The 27755-nt window shown below is 54.8% G+C and overlaps 1 protein-coding gene across 8 annotated transcripts in view; it reads left to right on the top strand.

Moving 5' to 3' along the window:
* NDST1 (N-deacetylase and N-sulfotransferase 1) overlaps window positions 1-27755 on the top strand; it is a 58770-nt gene that overhangs the window by 17338 nt on the left and 13677 nt on the right. For 4 of the 8 annotated variants that reach the window (XM_087429565.1, XM_087429562.1, XM_087429564.1 and 1 more), the window contains 7 exons: window positions 106-295; window positions 2135-2222; window positions 12018-12921; window positions 19079-19573; window positions 23872-23959; window positions 25131-25285; window positions 26190-26375. In XM_087429565.1, coding sequence (XP_087285691.1) covers window positions 12409-12921; window positions 19079-19573; window positions 23872-23959; window positions 25131-25285; window positions 26190-26375 — 1437 coding nt within the window. In that variant the 5' untranslated portion in view covers window positions 106-295; window positions 2135-2222; window positions 12018-12408. Of the gene's footprint in view, window positions 1-105; window positions 296-2134; window positions 2223-2619; window positions 3126-12017; window positions 12922-19078; window positions 19574-23871; window positions 23960-25130; window positions 25286-26189; window positions 26376-27755 lie in introns of those variants that run through there. The other 4 variants (XM_087429568.1, XM_087429569.1, XM_087429567.1 and 1 more) reach the window with 3 other exon arrangements.

The following is a 27755-nucleotide window of genomic DNA, read 5'->3' as shown; positions in this document are numbered from 1 at the left end:
ACAGAATCGCCCAGCACAGAGTTAGGAGGAGTTACCTGGCGCTATTCCATTTTTTTTTTTAATAACTTTATTTATTTCTTTATTTCTTTATTTTTTCCCCCAAAGCCCCAGTAGATAGTTGTACGTCATAGCTGCACATCCTTCTAGTTGCTGTATGTGGGACGCGGCCTCAGCATGGCCGGAGAAGCGGTGTGACGGTGCGCGCCCGGGATCCGAACCCCGGCCGCCAGTAGCGGAGCATGCGCACTTAACCACTAAGCCGCGGGGCTGGCCCCGGCGCTATTCCATTTTACAGGTGAGCAAAGCAAGGCCCAGAAAGGAGTGGGGGCTTGCCTGAGGTCACTGGCAGGTTAGTGCAGGCTGGGGCCAGGGTGAGGCGCCTGAGGCAGCTAGGGGCAAATTCTAAGGAGCGCTCAGGTGCTGCTGTGAGGTGGCGCTCACTCTCAGCGTCCTGCAGGTGCACAGGGACACCTGAGAGTGAGTGCCTCCTTAACCTTTATGTCTGCTGCCTCACTTGCCTCGCCCTAGCCTGGTCTAGGGCTAGAACTCTGGTTCCTGATCCCGTGAACTGTTCCTGAGCCTTGAGGGTGCAGGGACACCTGCAAGACATGTTCTGGAATCTCACCGAGGCCCCTGGGCCCCTTTAAAAGCAGCCTGTGTTAAGGTCCTCTGGAGCTTTTTTCTGTGTCTCTGCTCTCTGTCTGTGTTCCAGAGAAAGCGAGGCCTACTCCCCCTACCAGCTGCGCCTCCATGGAAGCGTGTTGGGCCCCTCACACCCGAGGTGTATTGGCAGTGGGCTCCTGTTGTGGTGACAAGCCCCCGCGAGTCTGGAGGGACAAGGCTGCTTTCATGTGGGCCCCAGATGAAGCCTCCCTGGTCTCAGCAGGCTCCGTGTTGTACCCACCAGGCCCCTGGGAGATTAGGGGCTTCTGTGGCTCCAAGTGTCTCAAAGCTTTTCCCTTCCTCTTTGTTGCCCCCAGAGCACCTGGTTTCCCTCTGCTCTGGCCACAGGGCTGGGAGCCTTTTCTGCATCCCCAGGGCTTTCATGTCTTCTGGGCAGCCTGGTCTTGGGGCGTCTTTCCGGGTCAGTCTCCCCATCACCACTGCCAGGCCTGCTGGCTGGGCCTCAGGTGGCCAAGGCTGCTAATCACTGCGGGGTTCCTAGGATTTACCCAGGGCCAGTGGGATCCTAGGCCACCCTCGTGGTGTGGCATGAGAGGCCTTGGACTGTCAGCCCGGTGGTCTCCATCCCTAAGCAACATGTGTACAAACACACCGTCTTTTTTCCCCTGCTGCTGCTGTTGGGACCTGAAATTCTGATATTGGCAAGTTGCCTTGTGCTCTGCTCGGCATCCTCTAAAAAGGCAGATACCCTTGCAGGTGAATGCTTTTATGTGTTTGCTACTGAAGAGCAAGCCCAGGCTAGCCTGGCCCTTTCCCAGCTGCCTGTGTGACCGTGGCCGAGTTGCTTCTCCTCTCCGGGCTTTGTAAGGTCCTTTTCAGCCCTAGCGCCTCAACACTCTGGCACAGTTTCCACACTCTCCACAATGGCAGTCACCTTTCCTTCTCCTCAGGTGGGGCACTGGGGAGGGCCTGGCAGGTGAGCTAGGGTGGGGGCAGGGGCCAACAGCCAGCGTCACAGATGCTTTGACCACCAGCTGGCTCCGATAGGGGATATCAGTCCTTCTTCCTCTTCTTCTCCAGGCAGGTGGGGAAACTGAGGCCTGGAGTGGGGAGGGGCCTTGACTGAGATCACATAGGAAGTCAGACAGAGTTGCAGCCAGAGCCCGGTTATCCTCGCTGCCGGTGAAGGCTCTTTCCACTCCTGGCTGCCACTCTTCTTGAGAGAGACCAGAGGCCCCATCGGCATGAGGGTCGGGGACATACTTTCTCCTCTTCTGTGAAAGGCACCTCCAGGCGAGGGTCCCTGCCGGCTGTGGGGTCTCTGGGTATGGGGCAGAATCAGGCAGGCCACCCTCTTCCTGAGGTCCAGGCTGGTGGCCTTTGACAGGGACATGATGGGGGAGCTAGAGGCTTCCAGGAAGGTGGTTGGTGGCTCAGAGTGCCCTAGGGCCACCCTCCCAGGGAGGGGACCAGCTGACAGTAATGCCATTTGTCCTGACTCCGGGATTAGGTGCGGCCTTGTGAAGTGAGGAGTGCGGAGCCATTGAGAGGACGCAGCGAAGGGAAGCGGAGCTGAGTGGCCGTTGCCTGGAGCTCTGGTGGGTCGTGTAGTTCTCTCCCCAGCCTCCCTGTACCCTCTGACCATGGCCCCTCGTCCCCTCCCTCCTCCCAGTCCTCCCAGGTCTGTCTGGATGTGTGTGTACACGCAGTGTGTGCATGTTCATGCCCACACAGGAGGGGCCCAGGGGTGCAGGGGTTGGGGCAGGCTGGTCCCCCATCCTGGTGCTGGGTTCTGTTTCTGTTTAGGACCAGAAGCAGGTTCCTCAAGTGTCCCAGTCCCTGGGGCCCGAGGGAGATGGCCCAGGGCTGACCTGGCAGATTCCTGGTGGAGGGAGGAGAAGGAGGCGGCAGCTGAGGGGTGGGAGGGAAGGGCTCAGTTTCTCCTGTGGCTTCTCCTGACAGCTCTGCAAGTCCACAGATCCACCTGAAACCCACAGGTCTGAGAGTTAAAGATTTACCCCAGGGCCAGGGAGGGAGCTGGAATGGTGAGGTCCCAGGGCACTCAGATGTTATATTCGTGGCTTCAGTCCTGTCTAGACTGTGAGAGCCATGGCTCATCAAAGCCAGAGGGGCCCCTAGAGAGTTTCCATGTTCTTAACTTGGCTTTTGGTGGACCGGTCACAACCACCCTGAATTTGTATGGAATCTGGAGCCTGTCTTGGGAGAGCCCACTGACAGCCTTCATTAGCTTCTCAAAGGGTTCTGTAACCCCAGGAGGTCACAGACTTCTGATTTAGTCCACACCCTTCATTGTGCAATTGAGGAAACAGGCTCTGAGAAGGGAAGGGTCTTGCCCAGAGGCTCGCAGAGAGAGTGGAGGCGCTGGGATGCTGACATGGACTCTAGGCCCACATAGATTTTGGCTTCTGCGTCCACGAGATGGAGGCTACGCAACGACCCCTGCTTCTTTGAGTCTCTCAAGGGTCGTCTGGCGACCTGGGGTAGGCAAGCAGGAGGGCAGGGGCTGGGGCCGATGGCTTTTCTCAGCTCCCCTGCAGGAATGGCAGACAGGGGAGAAGTTGAGGGCATGATAAACTTGTTTCTACTGCATTGGGAATAAATGACGAATAAATGAGGTCACGATTGGGAAGTGCTTGGTATGGTACCTGGCACAGATCAGAGCTGTGAAGCACGTGAGTCACCGTTGTCCTTCTTTGGCCTTGTTAGCTGAGAACTCCTGCTTCTGACCCTCCTCCCTCTCTCTCCTCTTCCTTGGCGTGAGGCCTTTGCCTAGGGCATGGAGACAGCCCCCCCTTTCTCATGTGGGGTCCCTGCCTGTGTGGATGACAGAGGCTTCTGGCTCAGGGGAAGGTGAGAACCCTCCAGCTGAGGCCCTGTGTCTCTGGGGACCCTTGGTGCCCTTCTCTGCCAGTGAAGGCTTTCCTGTTGCTAGAGAAGGTGGGTCAGCCTCCATTTAGGCAGCTGGGGCTGATCATCTGCAGGAAGCCTCTCTTTTGGTGCCCTCTGGGCCTCAGACCTAATTCAAGAATGATGTGGAATGCTGGGCAGCAGGGCTGTATAGGGGCTACAAGCAGGGGCTGTGAGGTGCGCTGGCATGGGACCATCCTAGCTCTACCTCTGCCCAGCTATGTGACCTTCAGTCAGTCGCTTACCCTTTCTGAGCCTAGGTTTCCTCGTGTGTAAAGTGCATGTATCAGTGACACTACGTCTTAGGGTGTGAGGATTGGGTGTGATTAAACAGGGAAAACTGTCAGCACAGCCCCAATGTGGGGCTGGTGAGTCACCAGGAGCTCAGTCAATGCTGGCTGCTGTCAGCGAGGGAGGTTATGATATTTGCAAGGAAATATCATTCTATTCCTTTCGAGTGCCTATGATCTGAACCTAAGAGAAACAGTTAGGGATGGATTTGACTATGTTGTAGATGGATTTGGGAGCTGAGTGGAGAGAGAGCCCTGTTTTGGAGCTTCATGGGCTAATGAATAGCATGCCCTGTGATGGGCCTGCCCACCTTGGTCTGCGTTAGGAGCTTCAGTGGGACGGGAGGGCAGCTGGTCCTGACCTGTCTTGTTCCCCACTCCACCCCTCCCTGCAGCTGTCTTGTTTGTTTGCTCGGTAAACCCTTTCTTCAGAGCTAGTACAAAGGTAAACTCATCTCGGGTCCTGTCGGAAGAAAATAGATTCTCAACAAGTGGGGTCTGAGTTCCTGAGGTTTTCTGCTGGGGAACCCAGAACAAATCCTGGGTTGAGAACCTGGGAGTGAACCAGGGCTTCATGCTTTGTTTGCTTGTTGATTGATGGAAGATTTGTGGGTCTGCATCCAAGAAGGATCATTAGAGACTGCTTTTGATGTTAAAACACACATCAAATGGATGAAAACAAAACAGAAAGCACCATTCAAAGGGAGCAGAGAATGGGATGTGCGGGGTGCTGGCTTGTGTCTGCTGTCCTAGATGACCGCGGAGGGAGGGCCGTGGTGCTGAAGGGTGAACCCAGCTCCGGAGCTGGGCGCCTCCGTGCTCAGATTCCCAGTCACCCGCTTGTTAGCTCTGTGGGCTGGGGCAAGTCCTGGCCCCTCTGGGCCTTAGTTTCCTCATCTGTAAAAGGAGGGGGATTGTAGGTCATGGTGCTATTGTAAGGGTTAAATAATAGCATGTAGTACAGGCGTATCCTGTCTAATAAATGGAAATTCATATCATAATGCATTTAGGTTGGAGATTTCTCATAGCAGATTCAAAAAGGGGAAGGTAATTGGCAAGGGCACATCACTCTTGGACACCTACCGCGGGCAGGAGACCGCTTCCGCCTTGGAAAGCTTTTGGTGAGGTTGGGGGACCAGTGTTATAACTGCAAGAGTAGCCAACATCTGGCAGTGTAAATCTGGTGTTGTGTGGGGGGGATGCAGAGCAGGAGAGCTCATCCAGGACTTTTGAAATTCACAGCCGGCAGAGTCAACTCGGGGCTGAGGCTGGCCTTGGAGGAGGATAGCAGGGTTTTAATGGTTGAGAAAATGGGCCAAGGTGGGGGTGGTGGGGCAGCCCTGGTTGGCGCAACCCCAGCGGGTCGTTTTCTCTCTCTGGGCCTCAGTGTCCCCATGTGCTCACTGCAGGGTGGACCGCACACTCTGCAACCTAAGGCATTGAGCCAGACTGCCGACAGTCCCTTGGTGGCAGCCCTGGACTCTGGGGTGACTGATGGACAGCAGCTTGGCCCCCAGCCAGGCAGCGCTGTGGGGCTGTGGGGGATGGGGTGTGCAGCAGATTCCAGCAGAGGAAGGGATTTGCTTCTGGTCTCAGCCTCCCTGGGGTGTAATTGCGCTGGAGAAATTCCCGCACAGCTGGGAAGCAAATGTGGAGGATTTTCTGTGCTGTGCTGTACATAGTGGGTGGGGCAGGCTGGGGCAGGGTGGCTAGTGGAGCTGGGCGGCTGTGGGGTGTGGCTGGGTCGTGGGTAGTGGCGTGACTGTGCTGGGGGTGTGATGGGCTGGGAGGGGCTGGGTCGGCTGTGGGGAGTGGCCCCGGGATTGCATGTGGGGCTGCCAGTGCCTGGGCCAGCAGCCACCCCTCCTCTCCAGGCCCGGGTGCCCACGCACATACTTTTGAGCCTGCTTGCAGGGCTCTTCCTGCACCTCCTCTCAGCAACCACCCCGTACTTGTGCCTGGGGCCCTGGGGCCTGTGATCACACCATTTGAACATGTCAGCACCTTGTGAGTTTGCCTGTGCGTTTGTGTGCATGTGGGTGTGGGGGATGTCGGGGGCACTGTCAGGAATGACCCGGGCAGGGCTGGGTGAGCATGCGGGGCTGTGGGGACCTTCCTCTATTCACCCTGCAGCAACATTACACCAGAAACATAAACGCTTGGCGCCCAAAGGCCTGTCTTCAGTGCCCAGTGCCATGCTTGGGGCCTGGTAGTGCTCACTAAGCACAGGATGCAGGAACAGGGGACGGGTCTCTGCGGGTTCCTGACTCCCAGTGCACTCCCAAACCTGACCTCCCTTCCTCTCTTTCTGGATCCAGTATTAATTTGATATGTCACCTTGGGCCAAGCCTTCCTGAGCCTCAGTTTCCAAATCTATTGAATGGGTAATCATTTTATTAGCGTGTATCACTATGTGCCAGGCACTGAGCTGTTTTACACACATCATCTCTCTTAGTCTTAACAGCAGCCCCGCCAGATAGATAAGTAGTATAAACCCTGCTTTATACTTGGGGAAACTGAGGCTCAGAGAGGTTGAGAGATTTGCTAGTAAGGTCACAAGGCTAGTAAATGTTGGAGGCAAGATTCAAGCCCGGGCAGGCTGGCTCCAGTCTAAGCCTTTAAGTGCGATGCCAGCCGCCACTGTCCTGCTGCCTCTCAGGTTGTTGGGGTGAAACAGCATGATGCGTACAGCCCTTCCCAGGAGGCCTGCTGGGCGTAGTAGGCACCAAGTGCATCTGAGCTGGGTTATTAGGTGCATTTCACCACGAAAGGCACGGGAAGCTCAGTCTCAGCGAGCTCTTGGTCTCATTCCTGGGGCCCACCTGTCAGTCCAGGGCAGAGCTGGACCCCTTCCCCAGTTCTCACCTCTAGATAGCCTTTGTACCTCTGCTTCCTTTCTCTCTGGGTCCTAGAGAGGATTGTGGGGGACCAGAGCATTTTGGAATGGGGGTGGTGGGGTAGGAAGTGACTTTCAACTCCAGAGCAGTGGCCACAGTTACCATGGCATTTCCCGAAAGTGCAGCGTTGCCATGGCGTCTCCATGACGACCAGAGCATCTCATTCATTATCCCCAGCACCTTGGCAGGAAAAGCAGGGCCTAGGGCTGGGAGAGCACAGTGGGAGCCTGGCTGAGGGCTGGTGGCTGAGGCCCCCTCATGCTCTTCCCCATTCCAGCGAAGGTTCCTCTGCAGGCTCTGCAGCCATCTCCCTCTCATGGGGTCTAGGTTCAAATTGCTGACTAGCTGTGTGATTTTGGGCAAGCGACTTAACCTCTCTGAGCCTCATTTTCCTCAACTGTAAATGTGATTAGTGACAGTATTAGTTGTAAGGATTCAATGAGATAAGGTATGTAAAAGTGCTTAACACAGTGCCAGGCTCATGGTAAATGCCCACTGCATGGTAGCAGTAAAAACAGCAATGATCATTACAATGGTACTATTGTTTATTTCATTGTAGAAACCCCTGGGTTTCATGTCCAAATGAAAGACCAAATTTGAAATCAGGAAGGAAACCTGTTTGAGTCAATATTTAGCAGTTTCCTATGTGACTGTGGCAAGTCACTTCACCTTGGGTCCTCAGTCTCCTTATCTGTAAACTGGGAATAATAACAGCTGCTCGTTCATTCATATCCCGAGTCTCAATAGGGACCTGTGCCTGGGGGAGTGGTGGGAGCTTCCATGATGACTCAGACATGTCCCTGCCATTAGGGTACCCAGGCATGTGGGGAAGAGGAAGAAGGGCAGTTGGGATTTGTGGGGAGCCTCTGTGTGCCAGGCACCAGGCAAGACCTGCCTGTGCAGCAGTCAGTGGGTCTTGGTCCTGCCCTGGGATCTGCAGGCTGCGGGGTGCAGAGCTGTGTGTAGAAACGCCCTGAGTCCCCTATGCATGGACCACACGCTCAGGTGCCCCCAGGGCTGGGCAGGAAGCCAGATGAGGGAAGGAGGTTGGTTATGGGACTGTGTTAACTGCAGAATACATGGCCAGCCCCTCTGAGGCTGGCGCTGTAAGTGCCTCGTTGATGGTGGCCAGTGGGGATGCATGCCCAGTGTCCCCAGAATGTGCTCTTTTTAAAGAGAAGTTAGAAGTTCCTGACTTTTATGTGAAATCTCCTGATTTTAAAATGTTGATAACTAATCTCAAATTAAAGAAAAATGCTGTGCAAGCCAAGAAACACACATCCGTGTCCTGTTTTGGCCTGAGGGTCCTGGTTTTCAGCCTCCCACTGTGGAGTGGGGATGAGGCAGGAGCCTGAGGAATGGGTGGTGGATGGGATGACTTTCGAGAGGTGATGACATTGGAGCTGGGGTCTTGAAGGATGAGTAAGTGTCCCGAGGGAGGGAGGCATTCCAGGCAGTGGGAACTTTGTTAGCACAGGCCTCGATGCACGACCGAGACTGGTGCCTGGTTGGGCGAGGCTGGAGTTTAGGGAAACTGGTGCTGTCGGCGAGGCCCCGGCAGGCCCAGGGCGGCAGGGAGGCATTGAGCCCTCAGCCCCCAGCTGTCCTTGGGGCCTTGGTGGCTCCAGGGAGATTAGAAGCCCCCCAGTTCTCCATCCCTTGAGCCACAGGGCCTCTGGAATGCAGGCGGGCGTGGAGGGCCTTGAATGGCCGGCGCCAGGCCTTTGAGGGGGTGCAGTGGGGGCAGTGCTGGAGGCCCCCTGTCAGCACACTGGTGGCCAGCACCTTGTTTACGAAGTGACCGGCTCTCCCCCACCCCACCCCAGGGTTTGTGGCCTTCTCTGGGGACGGGGGCTGGAGGGCCCACTCTGTTTCTCCCTTCACCCCATCTCAGGCTTGGGCTCTGCCATGGCCTTCTGCCTAGCCTCCTGGCCGCCCACCCAGCTATGGGAAAGGCCCCTGCCTCTGAAAATGGGGATTAGGGATTCTGAGGGCTGTTGGAGCTTGAGAGAGAGCACGGAGTTTTACAGTGCTCTGTAGGCTGAGTTGTTACCTACATTGTGAATAGTTATGTAAGCCAACGGGGTGCATGAAGACAGTGGCTGACCCTTACTCAGCCCTGGTGCCTGAATGGAGCACTTTATATGTAGCAACTCATTCAATTTTCACAACTTTGGGAAGTGTATCAAGTTTTCGTATTTTACAGATTAGGAAACTGAGGACACCGACAAGTTAAAGAACTTGCCCAAGATTACACAGCTACTGAGTGGGAGGGCTTGGGTTTGGATGAAGCCGCCTGGCTCCAGTCTGCATGGGTAACCATGAGGCTCTATTAACCCAGGGCTTAGGTCCATGGGTGTACTTGGGGTGCAGGCTCTGGACTCCTTGAAATTGTTACAGCATTTTCCAGCATATGTGCATATTTTTTATGGGAAAATGTCAGAGTCCCGCAGGGATCTATGACCCCCAGATGCCTGAGACTCTGCTGGTTGCATCATTAACGTACACGCCATTAATGCAACAGACCGAGGGCCTGTGACCGTAGTGCCCAGACCTGTGGGGGAAGTGGGGTTGGAAGGCTGGAGTGGGCAGGTGCCCCCTGGCCTTGGCAGGGCACCATCAGGGCAGCTCTACCTCCCCACCCACTGTGCTCTTGTCCTGGCCCCCGGCCAAGGGGTGGGGCCCACTATAGCAGGGCAGAGGGCTGCCCTTATCAGTGGGAAATGGGACATGGGTGCACCCTGGGCATAAACAGGGCCTGTCACCCCAGCCCTCCTGTCTCCACCCGGGAAGCCTGCCCCTTCTTGCCTGCTGTCAGCTGGAATTGCAGGGAGCTCTGGAAAGCTCTGCACACTCCCTTGTCTCCAAGCTGTGGTGTGTGCGCCTCCGTCTTTCTACCCCTGGTCATCCGTTACTTGTTCTTCTGGTCAGTTCAGGTACCACTTCCTCCACGAAGCCTTCCGTGGTCTTCCTCTTCCCCCCTCCAGGGGGGTTAAATGCCCCTCAGTTCTCTCAAACACTCTCCCTTCCCAACTGTCACACTGGTCCCTCTGCATTGTAGGAGCATGTTTTCTTGGCTGCCTCGGGTTCCCCCTGGTGCTGGCACATAGTAGGGACTGAATTGTAGAATACCTGAGGTGGAAGAGCCCCCAGAGATCGTCTGGCCCAAGCGCCCCTCTAGCAGGTGGAAGCACAGAGAGGGGCAGGGTGTGCTCGGGGTCACACAGCACATCATGGCAGAGCTGGGAGCAGACCTGGTGTCTCAGCGTCTCCTCATTTCACACCCCTGCCTCTTGCTTCTGAGCACATCTTTTAAAAAATTTGTTCTCTTATTTTCACAAAAATAATAAATAATTATTGTAGAAAATTTAGGAAACAAACAAAAAGAGGAAAATAAAAAATGCTCAGAGATACTCCTTATTAACTTTTTTAAAATTTAGTACCAGTTTCTGGCCTATGCATAAAAACTTTTAACAAATATATGACCATGCGTACTGTTTTATAAATGTTTTCCACTTTAATGATATATATGGTAATTATATTTCTATGTCAGTAAATGTCCTTCTTCGACATATTGTGAATGGCTGCTTAGGATTCCATCACATGCTTGCATTATAATTGCTAAAGACAATCCCCTATTGTTGGGCATTTGCTATTATAAACAACATCCTTTGCTATTACAAACAGCACTGGGATTCGTGTTCTTGTGGGGAGCTCTTTACACACTTCTGCAATTACTGCCTCTAGGGAAGTTCCTAGAAGTGCAGCTGCTGGGTCTCTGCTACGCTGCGCCCACGCTGAGCACACTGGAGAGTCTTGAGGCTGGGAGGGATTTTGATCTTCACCCCCGGGTCCGGGTCTGAGGCTTACATTCCCTCCCTGGCTGCGCCAGCCCAGGCCTTCACACCTTCCGTCCCTGTCCGGCTGTGGGGAGCTTTCCTGCTAGCTTCCAGCAGCTGCTTCCAGTCCAGTTTAAGAGAGACTGGAGGGCTGGGGTTGGGGGTGCTGTTTGGAGTGAGGAAATTGGGGCCTTTGTGTAGTGGGTGTGGGTGTCTGGTCTCCATTAACTCTCCAGTGAGACCAATACGGCTGGCATGTCCTGGGCGGTGGGTCGGGCTGAGGGGGAGGCAGGCACCCCGAGTTCTGGCTGCTTGGGTGGGCGGAGGCCCAGTGAGAAAGGTGCCTCCCCACTGGTCCCGTGGCAACCTCAGGATCCTGCAGGCAGGGGTTTGGTTGCCTGTAGTCCTGGGCTGGTGTGTGTATCTGTGGGCACGTGCCCCGAGGATGAGGGATGCCTGTTGCATCAGGGGCAGATAGTGGCAGCTGCTGTTTCTTGAGTGTTGCCTGTGCCCAGCTCCTTGGACAGGTTTACTCAGTTGCCCCTTGGCCCCAACCCTGTGCTGCAGGGGCGGTGGTTTCACTGATGCTCCAGAGGGGCCTTCCAGCACAGCCCAGGCTCTGATGCCTCACAGCCCTGGGCGTGAATCCTGGCTTGGCTGCTCTGCCTGAGCCGCAGGCTTTTCATCTGTGGGATGGGGCTGCTGGGCCCATTCGGGGAGAAATAGAGAGGGAGGCACTGCAGGTAAGTGGAGGAAGATGGCGAGGACGTGGTGTTGGGTCGTGATTTAGAATTCCACCTCTAGCTCCCAGGCCTTGCAAATGTTTATTGTCTCACTTTGTCCTGCCTGCCTCTGGAGTTGTCTTGGTCTAGTCTTAGACTCTGATAATTATAATAAGTAGCAGCTGCCATTGTCAACGCCATATGCTAGGTGCTGCTCTAAGTGGTTTGTGCACATGATTGGACTTACTCCCCCAGCCTCCTGTGAGGGGGGTACTGTTGTCAGCCCCATTTCACAAATGGGGAAACTGAGGCTCAGAGAGGTTAAAGAGCTTGCCCCAAATAATGCAGCCAGGTTGGGCAGCAGTACTTGAACTTGGGCCCACCTGGGTTAGGTCCAGTGCGCCCACAGTCAGTGGACCCCCAGAACCACAGTCTGACTCCTCACCTTCTTTTCTTTATTTACTTATTTCATTCATTCATTCATTCATTCATTCATTCAGTTTTGGTGAGGAACATTGGCTCTGAGCTAACGTCTGTTGCCAATTTATTTTGTATGTGGGACACTGCCACAGCATGGCTTGATGAGTGGTGTAGGTCCACGCCTGGGATCCGAACCCGTGAACCCTGGGCCGCTAAAGTGGAGCGCGCGAACTTAACCTCTACACCACCGGGCCGGCCCTGACTCCTCACCTTCTGACTCTCCTCTTCTCTCCACAGCCTTGGCCCTGGGGGCCCCACCAAGCAAGTGGCATGTGGCACCCCCAGGCCTACCTAGTGTCCTCCAGCCCGCTGCCCAGCACCCCCAGGAGGCTCTGACACCCTGGGGCACTTCTCCTGTGCACAGGACCACGTGGGGGTTTGCCATGGTGACATAACGGGGTGCAGAGGAAGGAAGGAGCGCACCCAGCCTGCGGACTGCGCCCCTGGCTGGGAGGAAGGGCCGGGGCCTGATCCTCCACTCCTGGTGCCCACTGAGGGCCTCGCTTGCTAAGTCTCTGTGAATTTGTTGGTCAGTAGACAACTCTGGTGTCTGCTGCCGCGGTGGGCCCTCCTGCTGGGGTGGCCAGGGCAGGCCAGGCCTCCGGTGGCCGAGGTATCTGGGACCAGGATGCCCGCCCTGGCGTGCCTCCGCAGGCTGTGTCGGCACGTGTCCCCACAGGCTGTCCTTTTCCTGCTGTTCATCTTCTGCCTGTTCAGTGTTTTTGTTTCGGCCTACTACCTGTATGGCTGGAAGCGGGGCCTGGAGCCCTCGGCGGACGCCCCCGAGCCTGACTGTGGGGACCCCCCGCCTGTGGCCCCCAGCCGCTTGCTGCCGCTCAAGCCCGTGCAGGCGGCAGCCCCTTCCCGGACAGACCCATTGGTACTGGTGTTCGTGGAGAGCCTCTACTCGCAGCTGGGCCAGGAGGTGGTGGCCATCCTGGAGTCCAGCCGCTTCAGGTACCGCACAGAGATCGCACCGGGCAAGGGGGATATGCCCACGCTCACCGACAAGGGCCGTGGCCGCTTCGCCCTCATCATCTACGAGAACATCCTCAAGTATGTCAACCTGGACGCCTGGAACCGGGAGCTGCTGGACAAGTACTGTGTGGCCTATGGCGTGGGCATCATCGGCTTCTTCAAGGTACGCGGGGAGCAGGGTCCCTGAGCAGTTAAGAGCTCCCGCTGAGCTTGAGTTCCACCTCCACACTCGCTCGCTGAGGGCCTGGCTTTTCTCGTCTGTAAAATGGGTATAATGGTGGCGCCCACCTCCCAGGGTTGTCATGAAGGTTAAACGGGTGAGTGTATGTAAAGCGCTTGGAGCACATAGTGCCTGGTGCCTAGTAGGTGCTTTTTAAGTATCAGCTCCTATTAGGAGCACATGGTAGGGGGATTGCCTGCCATACATGGGACCTTGCACACAGCAGGCACTTGCCTAAAGGAGACCCTGGGGATGGGTGTAAGGCAGGAGAGCAGATGCTCTGCTAGGTCTCTGGGAACCTGTCATGTGGTCCTTCCCAGGGATGGTATGTGTCCCATTTTGCAGATGGCAAACCAAGGCTCAGGAGGGTTAAGTTATGTGTGCGAGGCTATGCAGCCCGTAAGTGGGAGAGCCAGGATTTGAACCTAGAGTTAGACAGTTTGGGCTCTGGATCCTGTGCTCTTTCCTCTTGGCTATGGTGGGGTGTGGAGTTCATGTACCTCTAGAACAAAGCCATTTTACATTGGGAAAAAAGAAGAGAAAGAAATCCCAGTGGGCAGGTGAGACACTCTGGGCTCTGTGAGGCACCCAGAATGACTACTGCAATCAGAGTCCTTGCTGAAAGTGTCATGGAGAAGCTGTCCTTGGAGCGAGGAGGTGGGGGACGGCTGGATGGAGGATCCAGAGGCTCTGCCAGAGAACTCTGACCTGCAGGATGAAAGCGAACACTGGTTGGGACTCCGGTTGGGTGCAGGGCAGGAGGGCGTTGGGGAGGGGCGGCGTTTGTTCCTTCATTCAGCAAATATTTACTGAGAGCTTAGTGTTCCAAGTCCTGTGCTAGGCACTGGGGACACAGTGGTGATCGAAGTGTGCAGAGTCCCTGCTGTCACGGAGCTGACATTTCAGTGCAGTGGGTGGGGTGGGTGACAGACAGTGAACAAATAAACATACCCATGTGGCAGGTGGTGCTAAGTGCAAAAAGAAATAAAGCAGGGAAAGGGCTTACGGGGTGATGGGTATGGGCGGTTGAAGCTGTTTTTGATAGAATAGCCGGGGAAGTCATCCTTGATAAAGTGACTGGAAGGAACTGCATGGCTCTATGTGTGACGGGTCTTCTAGGCAGAGGGGACAGCAAATGCACAGGTCCCGAAGCAGGTTCTTGCTTGGCATGAATGGGGAGAGGAGTAGGAGGTGGGTCAGAAGTGGCCCATGTCCACTGACGGGTGACCACTCGTCCCCAGGCGTTCGTGGGCATCGCTGTGCACTGGGTCCTGTGCTAGGGCTGGGTGGAGCCTGGTCTGGTTGAGGGTTTCCCACGGCGTGTTATTCCGTGCACTAATGCAGCAAGATGCTCTGCCACTAAAAGAGGTTTTGTGGGCCGAGAAGTTGAAGGCCCTTAGAACAACAGTAGAGCAGTAGAGCACCTAGTGAGATTTGTTCCCCACAAATCACAAAACCCTTCATTTCACAGAGCACTCTCTGGGAAACGCTGGCCTGCTTTATGGCTTTATACTGGCATGAAGTCAGACTGTCCTCGTTGTCTATTGATTCTTTTCTCCTGGACTCCGTTCCCTTTCCTGCTGTGAACTCCATGAAGCTTGAGTCAGAGCCCCAGGCCTGAGAACGTCAGAGCGGCTGACGTTTATTGAGTGCCTGTCCAGCGCTGTTCACGTCCTATATGCTTTCTGTGAATTAACTCATTTCACCCTGAGAGACCGTCCTCCAAGGCAGGCGGGTGTCAGCCTCATTTAAGAGAGAAGGAGTCTGAGGCAGAGTGGTGGAGAAACGTGTGCACGCTCACACCTCGAGTAAGTGCAGATCTGAACTTAGTGGATTTGAGCCCAGGCCGTCTGGCTCTAGTGGCCTGCGTCGTTAACCATTGTTACGTAACCAATGAGTCCAGGAGCCTCAAATACCGTTTGTTTAGTAGAACTTGCATCAGAGGCCACGTCCAGCACACAAATTCCTGCAGTCTCTGGGTCATTGGGCACACTGGGAACAACAGAGCTTGGATCCTATTTAGCCCCTATTCCTTGTTCTACACCAGGTGAACACAAGGCCCAGGGAGGGGCAGGAACGTGCTCAGAGTTTCCCTGTAGGGTCAGTGGCAATTCCAGGTCTTCGTGCTCTCCCTAATCTGTTGCATAAGACAAGCCCCCTCCTTGGTTTTGAGCAGAGGAGGCCTGAGACTTTCTGCTGGAATGGGCGCCCTCTGGTGGTCAAGCTGCATCTTTAGGCTCTCTCTGCAAGGTCTGCCTCAGTGCTGTGCATTGGGCTTGCCAAACCCAGAGGGCTGTGGACTCCTGGGATCTGGAGACTCTCATTTTTCAGTTCCCACTGGCGCTGGATTCCCAGGTCAGTGTGAGAGCAGGGACTGAAAAGTCCAGACCGCAGTTCAAATCTTTCTGTCACTTAGAAGCAGAGTGGCCTTGGGCAGGATTCTCAACCCATCTGTAAAGTGGGACCAATCACAGCTCCTGCCTCACTGGAGCGTGCTGAAGATGAAACAAGACAGTGGGTGGGAAGCACCAGCACAGTACCTAGTACGCAATAAATGGCAGCGGTCACGCTTAGTCATCTCTCTACACCCAGCAAACACAGCTGGCGGTGGCACTTTGTCTTGTGGCTCTGACCAGCGTCTGCCTCTGTGAGGTCCTTGAGGGTGGCAGTGGGTCTTGATCGGTAGCCCTGGTTCCTGGCACCGTCATGCCTCAACCTTGCAACTCCAGGTGCCCAGGTGCCCTGGGGTGGAGGACTGACAGGGGCTACCTGACCTCTGAGCAGGCCGTGCCATGTGTAATTCTCACAGCTGCCCTGTGGAGTAGGCACTTTCTTTTCAGGTAAGGAAGTAGGGCTCAAAAATTTAAGTGGCTGTCTAGAGTGACACAGCAAGTAAGTCAGAGCCAAGATTTGACAACCACACTCATGCCTTCTAACCAACCACAGGCGAACATGTCAGAGCAAACTGACCGATGGGTGGGGGCCCTGAGGCCCGGAGAGGAGACGCCATCCAGCTGGTTACTCTCTAAATCCACTAGGTCTCCCGATTCCCAGATCAGAGCTTCCTTCCTCTGCCTGGATGACCCCATTGGAAGACTCAGTGAATCCTGAGTGGGGCCTCCGGGCGGAGGAGCAGAGGGATTCCCCTCCCGTGGGGGTCAGTCTCTGCCATGCTGAGGCTCACTCTCCATCACCTTCCCCAGCTGCTTCCTTTCGTTGCTGACCGGGGTGGACGATCGGCAACCTGGCTTTCTGCCTTCTTCAGCGTCTCCCAGCTGGGCAGCTGGCCGACTCCAGGGCCTGGCAGTCAGCTCAGGGTCGGGGCTTTGAAATGGGATCCCCCAGGGCCTGTGGTCCAGTGTGGCCTCCCAGGCAGGTGATGGACAGGGCCTGAAATGTCACTGGCCCCCACCGCCTTTGCCCCCATGTGGCCCAAGCCGTTCTCACCCTTGGCCAGTGCTGGCTTAGGGGTCGTGGGGAGCCTGAGGCTGGGGGAGGTGGCCTCTCAGGATGGGGCTCTGCATTGGGCCTCAACACTCGAGGCTGGCTTGGGACGGGGTGGGGAGTCGGCAGGTGCTCCTGTGTGTGGAGAATGGAATGCGGGCTCCTTAGCACAGTTTATGAGGCCGGGGCCCTGCAGAGCCTTTGTGGGAATGAGGGAGAAGACCTTCTGCGTGGAGGAGATGGGTCCCAGGCACCTCCTGGGCAGGTGCAGCTCCACACAGGCACAGGGCTCCGCCCTCAGCTGAGTGTCCCTGTACAGTGCTCACCTGGCGAGCTCTCCAGGTAGCCCTGGGCACCACTTTGCCTCCCTCTCTGGCCTCATTTGGTGCCCTTTCTCTACTCTTGCTTTGCCCCACCCTAATCATTCTCCACACAGCAGCCACATGGGTCTTGTTAAAATGCGAATTGAAACGTGTCATCCCTCTGTTCAGAACCCTTTGATGGAGTCTTTGATGGCTTCCACGCCACTTCGAGCCTCCAGGGTCCTGCAGGTCTGGCCCCAGCTGACCTCTGTGCCTCATCTCCCTCTTGATCACTCTGCTGGCTTCTTGCTATTCGTTGACTGTGCTGAGCCCTCTCCTACCTCAGGGCCTTTGCACTTGCTGTTCTTGGAACTTGGACCCTGCTTCTCCACTGATTGATGCTTACTCATTCTTTTTTTTTTTTTTTTGTGAGGAAGATTAGCCCTGAGCTAACATCCATGCCAATCCTTCTCTTTTTGCTGAGGAAGACTGGCTCTGGGCTAACATCTGTGCCTATCTTCCTCTAGTTTATATGGGACGCCGCCACAGCGTGGCCTGATAAGTGGTGCCTCGGTGCGCACCCGGGATCCGAACCCTGGCCGCCAGCAGCGGAGCACGCACACTTAACTGCTACACCATGGGGCTGGCCCCTGATGCTTACTCATTCTTTAAGTCTTGGTTCAAAAGTCCATTTCTCCAGGAAGCCTTTCCTGACCTAGCTGACTATGCCCAGTTATCTATTCTTCGGGAACTATGAACCTCCTCTGTGTAGCATGTGCCACGTTGAAGTTTCATGTTTATTTCTGCAGTTTTGATTGCTATCTCTCTTACCCTGCTCAACTTTAAGGTTCATGAGGGCAGAGGCCCTGTCTGTTTTTTCTCACTGTATCCCTGGAACTTAATGCAGTGCCTGGCACAGTGAGTAGTTGTGGAATGAACAGATAAAACCTGTATTGAACAGCTATCATATGCCAGGTGCTGGAGAGCTGTCTGTTCCTCTTTCATTCTTTTAAAAATCCAGTTACTCATCAAATATATGTTTGCTCCCACTGGGTGTCAAGCCTATGCTGAGCACCGGGGATCCAAAGTGGAAATGGCATAGCCCCTGCCGTCGAGGGGGTGCAGACTGGTGGGACAGAGATCCTGAACAGAAATGCAGCAGCCAGGGTAAAAAGTGCTGCAGCTGAGGCTTTAATGTGGTCCCAGGGAGGCCAGGGAAGAGAAGAGGGTATATGCATTGGGTTTTGAAGGATGAGCAGGAGTTTGCCAGACCATGAAGATGGAATGGAATTGGCATGGAGACAAGGACAAATTGTAACATATCTAAAGGCAGGTGGCTGGGAGGGTGAGGGATGGCATGAAGGAGCTGTGAGCCTAGGGAGGAGGAGGGGGGCCACTGTGGGTACTTTCTGCAGATCCCAGGGAGCTGGGCAGCAGCAGACCCTGGGAGGAGAAGGAGGCACAGGAAGCTGGACTCCTGTGAGGGGGTGGCCTCGGGGGTGCTAGGGGCGTAAGAGGGGTTGGGAATACTGTGGGGTGGAGTGTCTTTGTTCCTGCATCTCCAGCAGACACCTCTACATTGGCATCCACCTAAGATGTCTCCTGAAGAGATGGTTGTGTGGCACAAGTCAGTCTGGAAACCCTAGACAGGAGAGCCTGGGGGTCAGGTGGGCGGCTCCAGGGCCTGAATGCCTGGCTGCGAATTGTGGCTTCTCCCGACCGCTGTGTGACTGAGGGCAGTACTCGCCTCACAGCCTCAGTTTCCTCACCTGGAAAGTGGGATAACAGAGGAGCCTGCCTCCTGAGGACTGAAGGAGCAGCTGTGATGATGCTGCTGGCCCTGTTCTGAGCACTTTGCCAGCATTAACACTCATCTTCCTCCACCACCCCTTACCATTCTTAGCCACCTTTTACAGCAGACGGAACTGAGGCACAGAGAGGTTACGTAACTTGCTCAAGGACAGGCAGTCTGGTGGCAGAGTCCCTGCTCTCAGCTGCTAGACTTTTCTCTGTGTGATTTTGGGTAAGTTACCTAGCTTCTCTAGGTCTCAGTCTCCTAATCTGTAAAATGAGTGAAGCAACGCCTCCATCACTGGGTCATTGTAAGGGTACACAGCATCCCTGTATGCAAAGTGCGTGGAACCTGATGCCTAGCTTGGGAAGTGTGTCATAGGTGTTAGCCAGTACATTATTATGACGTGTGGAGCAGGGTTAGCACAGGGCCAGTGATATGGTGAGCCCTCCATGAATGTTAGTGAATGTTGTTGCCATTACTGTTATGGGTCCATACCTGAGATTCCATGGTCCTTTGGGGTTCTGGATCTGACGGCTCTGTTCCCCCGCCCCACCCGCAGGCCAATGAGAACAGCCTGCTGAGTGCGCAGCTCAAAGGCTTCCCGCTGTTCCTGCACTCGAACCTGGGCCTGAAGGACTGCAGCATCAACCCCAAGTCCCCGCTGCTCTACGTGACGCGACCCAGCGAAGTGGAGAAGGGCGTGCTGCCCGGCGAGGACTGGACCGTGTTCCAGTCCAACCACTCCACCTACGAGCCGGTGCTGCTGGCCAAGACGCGCTCGTCCGAGTCCATCCCGCACCTGGGTGCAGATGCCGGCCTGCACGCCGCACTGCACGCCACCGTGGTCCAGGACCTGGGCCTCCACGACGGCATCCAGCGCGTGCTGTTCGGCAACAACCTCAACTTCTGGCTGCACAAGCTCGTCTTTGTGGACGCTGTGGCCTTCCTCACGGGCAAGCGCCTCTCGCTGCCCTTGGACCGCTACATCCTGGTGGACATCGATGACATCTTTGTGGGCAAGGAGGGCACGCGCATGAAGGTGGAGGACGTGAAGGTATGGCTGGGGGTGCCAGGCCAGGTAGGGCGGAGTCTCACCACCTTCAAACCTTGATATTCTCTATCATGAGTTTGCTGTGTGTATCTCCTCTGAGCTGTTGGTCCCCTTCCTTCTGCCAGTTGATTTTATTAATTGTCCAATTAGAAGCCAGTGTCATTTAAAATTATATTGAAGTACAGTCATCCCTAGATATCCGCAGGGGATTGGTTCCAGGACCGCCCCGACCTGTGGATACCAAAATCCGTGTATTTGCATATAACCTACGCACATCCTCCCGTGCACTTTATTTATTTATTTTTTCGGTGAGGAAGATTGGCCCTGAGCTAACATCTCTTGTCAGTCTTCCTCTTTTTGCTTGAGGTGGATTGTCACTGAGCTAACATCTCTTCCAATCTTCCTCTATTTTGTATGTGGGATGCTGCCACAGCATGGCTTGAAGAGCAGTGTGTAGGTCCACACCTGGGATCTGAACCCGTGAACCCCAGGCCACTGAAACAGAGCGTGTGAACTTGACCACTATGCCACTGGGCCAGCCCCCTCCCGTGTACTTTATTTATTTATTTATTTTCCCCCAAAACCCCAGTAGATAGTTGTATGTCGTAGTTGTACATCCTTCTAGTTGCTGTATGTGGGACGCGACCTCAGCGTGGCCGGAGAAGCAGTGCGTCGGTGCGCGCCCGGGATCCGAACCCAGGCCGCCAGTAGCGGAGCACGTGCACTTAACTGCTAAGCCATGGGGCCGGCCCCTCCCGTGTACTTTAAATCATCTCTAGATTGCTTATAATACCTAGTACAATGTCAATAGTTGTTATACCGTATTGTTTAGGGAATAATGACAAGAGAAAATGTCTGTAGAGGTTCAGTACAGATGCAGCCATCCTAGGCCTTTCGATCCTCTGTTGGATGAATCTGTAGACGCAGAACCCGTGGATACGGGGGGCCGACTGTATTGAATACAGAGAAAGTTTGCCTCTGGAGCGTGACGCTCAAGAATACGTCTACAGAGGAAGAGACCCAGTCACCAAAACACAGAGATGGAGCTGTGCAGGGTTGTTTATCTGCCTTTAATCCAGACATGATTTTTAACTCTCAAAAATGTTTATGTCAGTACCAGAGCTTCTACAAGACTCCTTAAGAGCTAGAGCTTGAATCTTACACAAGGCATATTTTATATGTATAGATAGTGCAATGCATGTGCTTAATTCAAAATGTGTTTACCAAGCTAAACTGTATGTAAAAGCATTTTGCAAACCAGGAAATTCTACACAGATGTATCACTACTAAAGAGAAGCCTGCAAATTAAGACCATTAAGCAATCTTTAAAATACACTTCTCCCCTGCTCACTGTTTTACTCAAAGTTATTTGAAAGGGAACGCCATCACTAGTGTCAGTGGGGACATTGGTGTTGGTTGCCATAAATAGAGGGCAGCCATAGCAATAGAGCCAAAGACAAGCCGGGGATTAAAGTCTGGAGATGCTGCCGCCTGCTGACCATCTGTCCTCTCTTATACGAGATTAGCAAGCGTTAGAAACCTATTAGCACCAAACCAAGATTCTTTTTGATGTTAGGAGGAGGATTGAGAAGGAGACTCTGAGAGGAGTGCTTTGTCCCTGGGGGAGCCAGGCTGGGGTGCTCTGCTTTCTGTCCCCTGAAGTCACGGTCGGGATTGGCCCTGGGCCTGAAAGGGAGGCCCTGGGGGCTCGTCCTCCTGTCCACTCTACCTCACATCTCCGGAGGAGGGGAGCGGAGCAGATGGTGTCGGGGCGCAGGCACCGTCTGGGGAGTCAAGACCTGGGTTCAAGTCCCCATTTGACCCTGACTGACTGGGTCAAAGTCCCTTCCCCTGTCTGAGCTTCGGCAGGGAAATGACAAGATGGGGTGGATGGGAGGCTTTCAGGCTGTTTCCTGGTACCCCAGGGGTTTCACAGAGGGGCCTGGATAGCTGGCTGAGGGGATATGTGCCCAGGGGCCAGGCTCTGAGCCTCCCAGCTTTGCTTCCTCGTGGGACAGGGTAGTGTTGCTTTGACCCGCTTTACACATGTGCTTCCTCCTGAGACTTCACTTCATCAAGGGCTCTCCTGTTGAAACAAAGTTGTTTTTGTTTTTGTTTTTTGCTGAGGAAGATGCACCCTGAGCTAACATCTGTGCCAGCCTTCCACTACTTTGTATGGGGGTCGCCGTCACAGCATGGCCACCAACCAGTGGTGTGGGTCTGTGCCCGGGAACCAAACCCGGGCTGCCAAAGTGGAGTGCACCAAACTTAATCACTAGGCCATGGGGTCGGCCCGAAACAAAGTTTCAAGATGACTCTTGTTGAGCCCTTCAGCTCTAAGGCTTCATGCGATGCCACGACCCACCTCTAGCAAAGTACAGTCGTGCACCGTATAACTACATTTCAGTCAGTGATGGCTGACGTATACGATGGTGGTCCCATAAGATTAGTTCCATACTGCCTAGGTGTGTAGTAAGCCCTACCATCTAGGTTTGTGTAAGTACATGCTATGATGTTTGCACAATGACGAAATCACCTAACAATGCGTTTCTCAGAAAGTGTCCCCATTGTTAAGTGATGCATGACTGTAGATTGCTCTGTTTTCTACTTAGAATGTTCTTCCGGTGGCCCAAACTTGCTCTCTCCTGCTGTAACCTTAGGTCTTTGCTGCCTGTCCAGGATTGACCACACAAGGAAACCAGGCTACCAGGCTCACTGCGTCCCCCGTGAACCGTGGGGTTGCCCTTCTTGGTTCTTATTTTCCCCATTTTTAGAGTGAGAGGGATGATGGTAGTTTGGAGCCATTTCTGTGGAAGAACTAACAGAGACGCCCTCTGCCGTGCACTCAGCTCAGTGCAGGCTGCAGGGCGCTTCGCCAGCCAGGGTCCCATTCACCCTCAACATCCTTGTGAGTCAGAAAGGGCAGAGGTGTTTTGTTTTTTGAATCCCAAGCCAGGCTACAACGGAGCCTTTGTTTCAGAGACATGAATGTCGCCCCATGAACTCGTGCAGTACTGGCTGTCCAGTGCACTTTTTTTTATTATTATTATTTTTAATAATTTTATTTATTTATTTATTTTTTCCCCCCAAAGCCCCAGTAGATAGTTGTATGTCATAGTTGCACATCCTCCTAGTTGCTGCATGGGGGACACGGCCTCAGCATGGCCAGAGAAGCGGTGCGTCAGTGCGCGCCCGGGACCCGAACCCGGGCCGCCAGCAGTGGAGCGCGCGCGCACTTAACCGCTAAGCCACGGGGCCAGCCCTGTCCAGTGCACTTTAAACAATACCGATGGCAGCTGCTTATTCAGGGCTTGGCGAGTGCCAGGCTCTGTGCTCAGCCCTTTCTGTGTGTTGCCTCAGCTGATCGTCACAGCAGCCCTGTGAGGTGGGGGTTGTTGTAGGTCTCATTTTACAGGGGAGGGCGCTGAGGCTCAGAGAGGTGAAGTAACTTGCCCACAGCCACACAGGTAGAGCTTGCGTGTCCATCAGGTAGTGCGTGACTTTGGTCAGATGCCAGCGGTGGCCCCGGTGGGCCAGGACTTCTAATTTGCAGAATGTTCTGATAGCAGGCTCACGGAGGGTGGGGATTTTTTGAGTCCTGACTCCAGGGTACAACGATACATTTGTTTCACAAGTGTCAGCATCCCTTCATTGACTTGCAAAGCACTGGGTGTGCCAGGCACGGACACATTGCAGTGCTGGGTACACAGTACGTCTTTGGAAAAGTCATGGTCCTTTGACGTGAGCCTTGCGTTCACCAACGAGGAGAAATCCTCCACGTTTGACGGATGGAGACGTGAGGCTCACAGTGGCAGTGACTGCAGACATAGTAACACCACCATTTTTCATCGCTTACCAAAATATCAGGCCATTTTACATGCAATATCTCGTTTAATCCTCTCAAGAGCTCCGTGAGGGAGATAGTATTATCCTCATTTCACACTTAGGGAGGCTGAGGCCTAGAGAAGTTACAAAGCTTTCCCAAGGACGCACGGCGGAGCTAGGTCTGCTCTTGCCAGAGGCCTGGTGGAAGTGGCAGCCCAGGGCTGGCGTCTACGTGACATGGTAGAAGTCACACAGGGTCCACACTCAGAAGGGGCCCATGTAAGGTTAATGCTCTGCTATTGCCTTCCTAACATTTTTAATAATTTTTGAGCAAAGGTCCCCCATTTTCATTTTTTGCCGGGCCCCACAAACTAAAGCAGGTCCTGAAGCAGCCAGGACCCTCTGGGCCCTCAGTGGGAGGAGCAGGGAGCTCCGGCTTCCCCCTCACCTCTTGCTTCCTCCTCCGCCCATCCTAGGCCCTGTTTGACACGCAGAACGAACTACGCGCACACATCCCGAACTTCACCTTCAACCTGGGCTACTCAGGGAAATTCTTCCACACAGGTAAGTGGGCCTGGCTCTGCTCCCGTTAGCAACTTCAGGGACCCTCAACCTCTAGACCCTCGAGGCACTGTGCCACAGGGGCAGCAGGTGGGCTGACAGGACCACATTGGGGGCAGATTCGACCCCCGCGGCCTCCCCTGAGCCCACAGCCCACGGAGCAGTCACTGCCCCCGGCAGAAGGCATTTGGGGACACCACCATGACAACTCCCACTCATCTCTCCCTGGCCTTAGGCTCTGCTGTCCTGGGGGACAGCTTCTCCTTCCTGTTCCCCCCTCACACCCACCTTTTAAAATTATTTGTACTATTTTTGCTTAAAAAAGTAATTAGTTGAATTTTAAGAACATTACGGAAATCTGTAGCATAGAAAGTGAAAATGCCATGATTGTACCCACCCAGGAGACGCCCACGGTCATGAGTTTATTTTCAGGGTTTGAGGGTTGAGGTTGAGGGCTGTGGGTTGCCCGGTTCAGGCCCTCCCTCCTCTCTTGGGCTCTCTCCAGTTCCTCATAGGCTCTCCTTGGGACTGGGCAGGAGGGGACAACTCCTGACGGTCATCTGCGGTGAGCGGTCCCTCTAGCTGCCTTCTGCTCGGGCCGCAGTGAGGAAGCCTCTCTTGAATTCTAGGCAAAGCCCCATTAGTCTGCAGTTCTGGGGGGGAAGCACGCAACATAGCCTCAGTGCCAAATAAGAGCAATACTGGGTTGTCTCTGCACTTTTTTTATTCTCAACCCTTAGCGTATCAGAGGTAGTTGTAGTAATACATGTGTGACTGAGAATTAAATATCCTCTGTGTATACAAAGAGCTTCTACAAATCAATAAGTAAAAAACAAATGACGCAATAGAAAAAGAGGAATAGGATGAAACGGGCATGTCAGAGCTAGAAGAAACCCTTGGGATCATTGCCTCTGAACCCCACGTTGCACAGATGGGGCCTGAGGGTCCAGAGAGGAGAAGGACTTGGCCAAAGTCACCCACTGAATCAAGCCCACACTCTAGACTGGGATCCAGGGTCCTGGACTGGGGCTCTGTCTGCTCCTGGGCTGTAGCTCAGCTAACTGTTCCAAGCTGTTGGGTGGGCCCTGGCCGGGCGCTCCCGTCCAGGCAGCCACCCAGGTTGGAGGGCCTCATGGCGGGGGGCTGGGCTGAGCTCCCTGTGCCGGGGCTGCAGGTACTGATGCCGAGGATGCTGGGGACGACCTGCTGCTGTCATATGTGAAGGAGTTCTGGTGGTTCCCCCACATGTGGAGCCACATGCAGCCCCACCTTTTCCACAACCAGTCCGTGCTGGCTGAGCAGATGGCCCTGAACAAGAAGTTCGCTGTCGTGAGTAAGATGCCCTGCAGCACACAGCTGGGTGGGCCTGGGGCTGGGCTGGGGGGCCGGGCTGCTGGCCTCTTGCTGCTTTCGCAGCTCAGTCTGACAGCTTTTGATGAACATCTTCATAGTCCCTGTCTCAACTGAAGCCTCACTGAGACCCCAAGAGGCGGGTAGTGATAGCCTCACTTTTAGAGAAGAAACCAAAGCTCAGGGAGGCCACACCAGCTAAAAAGAGGTCCAGCCAGACGTAAACCCAGGCCCGTTTGTTTCCTGAGCCCAAGCTCTTATCTTCAGGCTGGAGTGGGAGGCTCCGGAAAGCTGGAGGAGGTGCTCAGCGAGGAGGGACTGAGGCCCGGGTGCTGGCTCAGCCTGCGTCCACACAGTTAGAGGCACGAGAGGCAGGAGGAGCCCTGTCCTGGTTCCTCATTCCTGGGTACTGGCTCAGCCTACGTCCACAGATCGTTAGAGGCACAGAGAGGCAGGAGGAGCCCTGTCCTGGTTCCTCACGCCTGGGTGCTGGCTCAGCCTGCGTCCACACAGTTAGAGGCGCGAGAGGCAGGAGGAGCCCCGTCCTGGTTCCTCACTCCCGGGTGCTGGCTCAGCCTGTGTCCACACAGTTAGAGGCGCGAGAGGCAGGAGGAGCCCCGTCCTGGCTCCTCACTCCCGGGTGCTGGCAGGCATGACACTGGCCCAAAGGTTAGAGTCCCAGCTCGGTCAGTCCCTCACTCCGAGACCCTGGGCACATCCCTTTCCCTCCCTGGGCCTTAGCGTCCCCATCTGTACCAGAGGGCTTGGACCAACTGCCTTGCTGCTCTGGCCTCTGATTTCTCCCTCCCGTTCTACAGAGGGGACGTTTGGCCGGGGGGGAAGCAACCCCAGGCTCACCCTGCCTTGGCCCTCCTCTCCCCAGGAGCATGGCATTCCCACAGACATGGGGTACGCGGTGGCGCCCCACCACTCGGGCGTGTACCCCGTGCACCTGCAGCTGTACGAGGCCTGGAAGCAGGTGTGGAGCATCCGCGTGACCAGCACAGAGGAGTACCCCCACCTGAAGCCGGCCCGCTACCGCCGCGGCTTCGTCCACAACGGCATCATGGTGAGTGGGCCTTGGGGGCTGGGAGGCGGTGTGCACGCGTGTCGTGGGACACAGGACTTTGGTGAGCTGGTGAGGAGTTTCGGGCCCGTTTCTGCTGCCCCCTGTGGCATCTGAGGCGCTCTCTCCAGGGGAGGCGGGCTGCTTCTGTGACAGGGCATCAGGGAAGAACATGCTTTAAAGGGGCCTCTGGTGAGGACTTGGGACAGGCCTCTGTGTCGTTCAGTTATGTGCTCATGGGAACGTTTTTCATGAGCTTCTACTTTGTGTCTGTCCCTTTTCTAGGCACTGGGGATACAGAAGTGCACAAAACCAACAAGTCCCTCCTCATAAATGTGTAAAGTGTGTAATGGTCAGACGGTGATAAGTGCTGTGGGGAAAACTCAAGCAGAAGGGAGACAGGGAGTGCCAGGGGAGAGGAGAAGCTGTTTTAAATAAGGTGGTTAGGGAGGGCCTCCCGGGAGTGAGCCGTGCTGCTGCGTGAGGAAGAGCATTCAAGACAGAGAAAACAAGTGCAAAGGCCCTGAGGCCGGCTTGTGCCGGGAGTGTTGGAGGGTCACCTAGGAGGCCAGTAGGGATGGGGGGGAGCGAGTGAGTAGGAGGTGGTAGGAGATAAGGTCAGGGGGCTGATGGACCAGGTTGTGTAGGGCCAGCTAAGGCCGTTGGATGGACTTTAGCTTTTCGTTTGATATGGGAAGATTTTGAATGGAGTGCTGTTACGATCTGACTCATATTTTAAAAGGGTTTCCATGATTCTGGCTGCTCTGTGGAGCAGAGACTGTAGGGGACAAATTGGGAAGCAGGGACACCAGTTAGGAGGCCACTGCAGTCTTCGAGACAAGAGATGGTGGTGGCTTGAACCAAGGTGCAATGCTGGGACGTGATCAGATTCTGGACTTATTTAGAAGTTAGAGCCAGTAGCACCTGCTGATGAGCTGGATGTCCGGTGGTGTGGGAGAGAGAGATGAGTCAAGGATGACTCAAAGGTTTTTGGCCTGAGCCATTGGAAGGATGAGCTGTCATCAGTCTGGATGGGGCAGCTGTAGGAAGGCCAGATTTGTACATTTGTTTGTCCGTCTGTCCATCCATCCACCCATCCATTCATCTGTCCCTCCACTGACCTCCTCAATACCAGGCATTCATATTAACTCTGGGGATGAAGTGATGACGAGACAGGCGAGTACCCTGCTCTCGTGGAGCCCACAGTTTCGTGAGGGGAGACAGGTACTTGAGTTAAACTAGTGCGTGACCAGGGGTGCTCGCAGGCCAGGTTCTAGTGCTGCGAGAGGAGTTGCAGAGCCTGAGTGGGAGAGCTGTTTTAGAGTGGCCCAGCTGCTCGCTGGGCCAACAGGCCAAGTTCCCAGAAATGTGCTCACCTACCTG

The sequence above is a fragment of the Ceratotherium simum genome, chromosome 4 (genome assembly GCF_057802395.1).
Source record: "Ceratotherium simum simum isolate JZ-2026a chromosome 4, ASM5780239v1, whole genome shotgun sequence".
Classification (NCBI taxonomy): Eukaryota; Metazoa; Chordata; class Mammalia; order Perissodactyla; family Rhinocerotidae; genus Ceratotherium; species Ceratotherium simum.
This window is presented reverse-complemented; position numbering and strand designations above follow the sequence as displayed.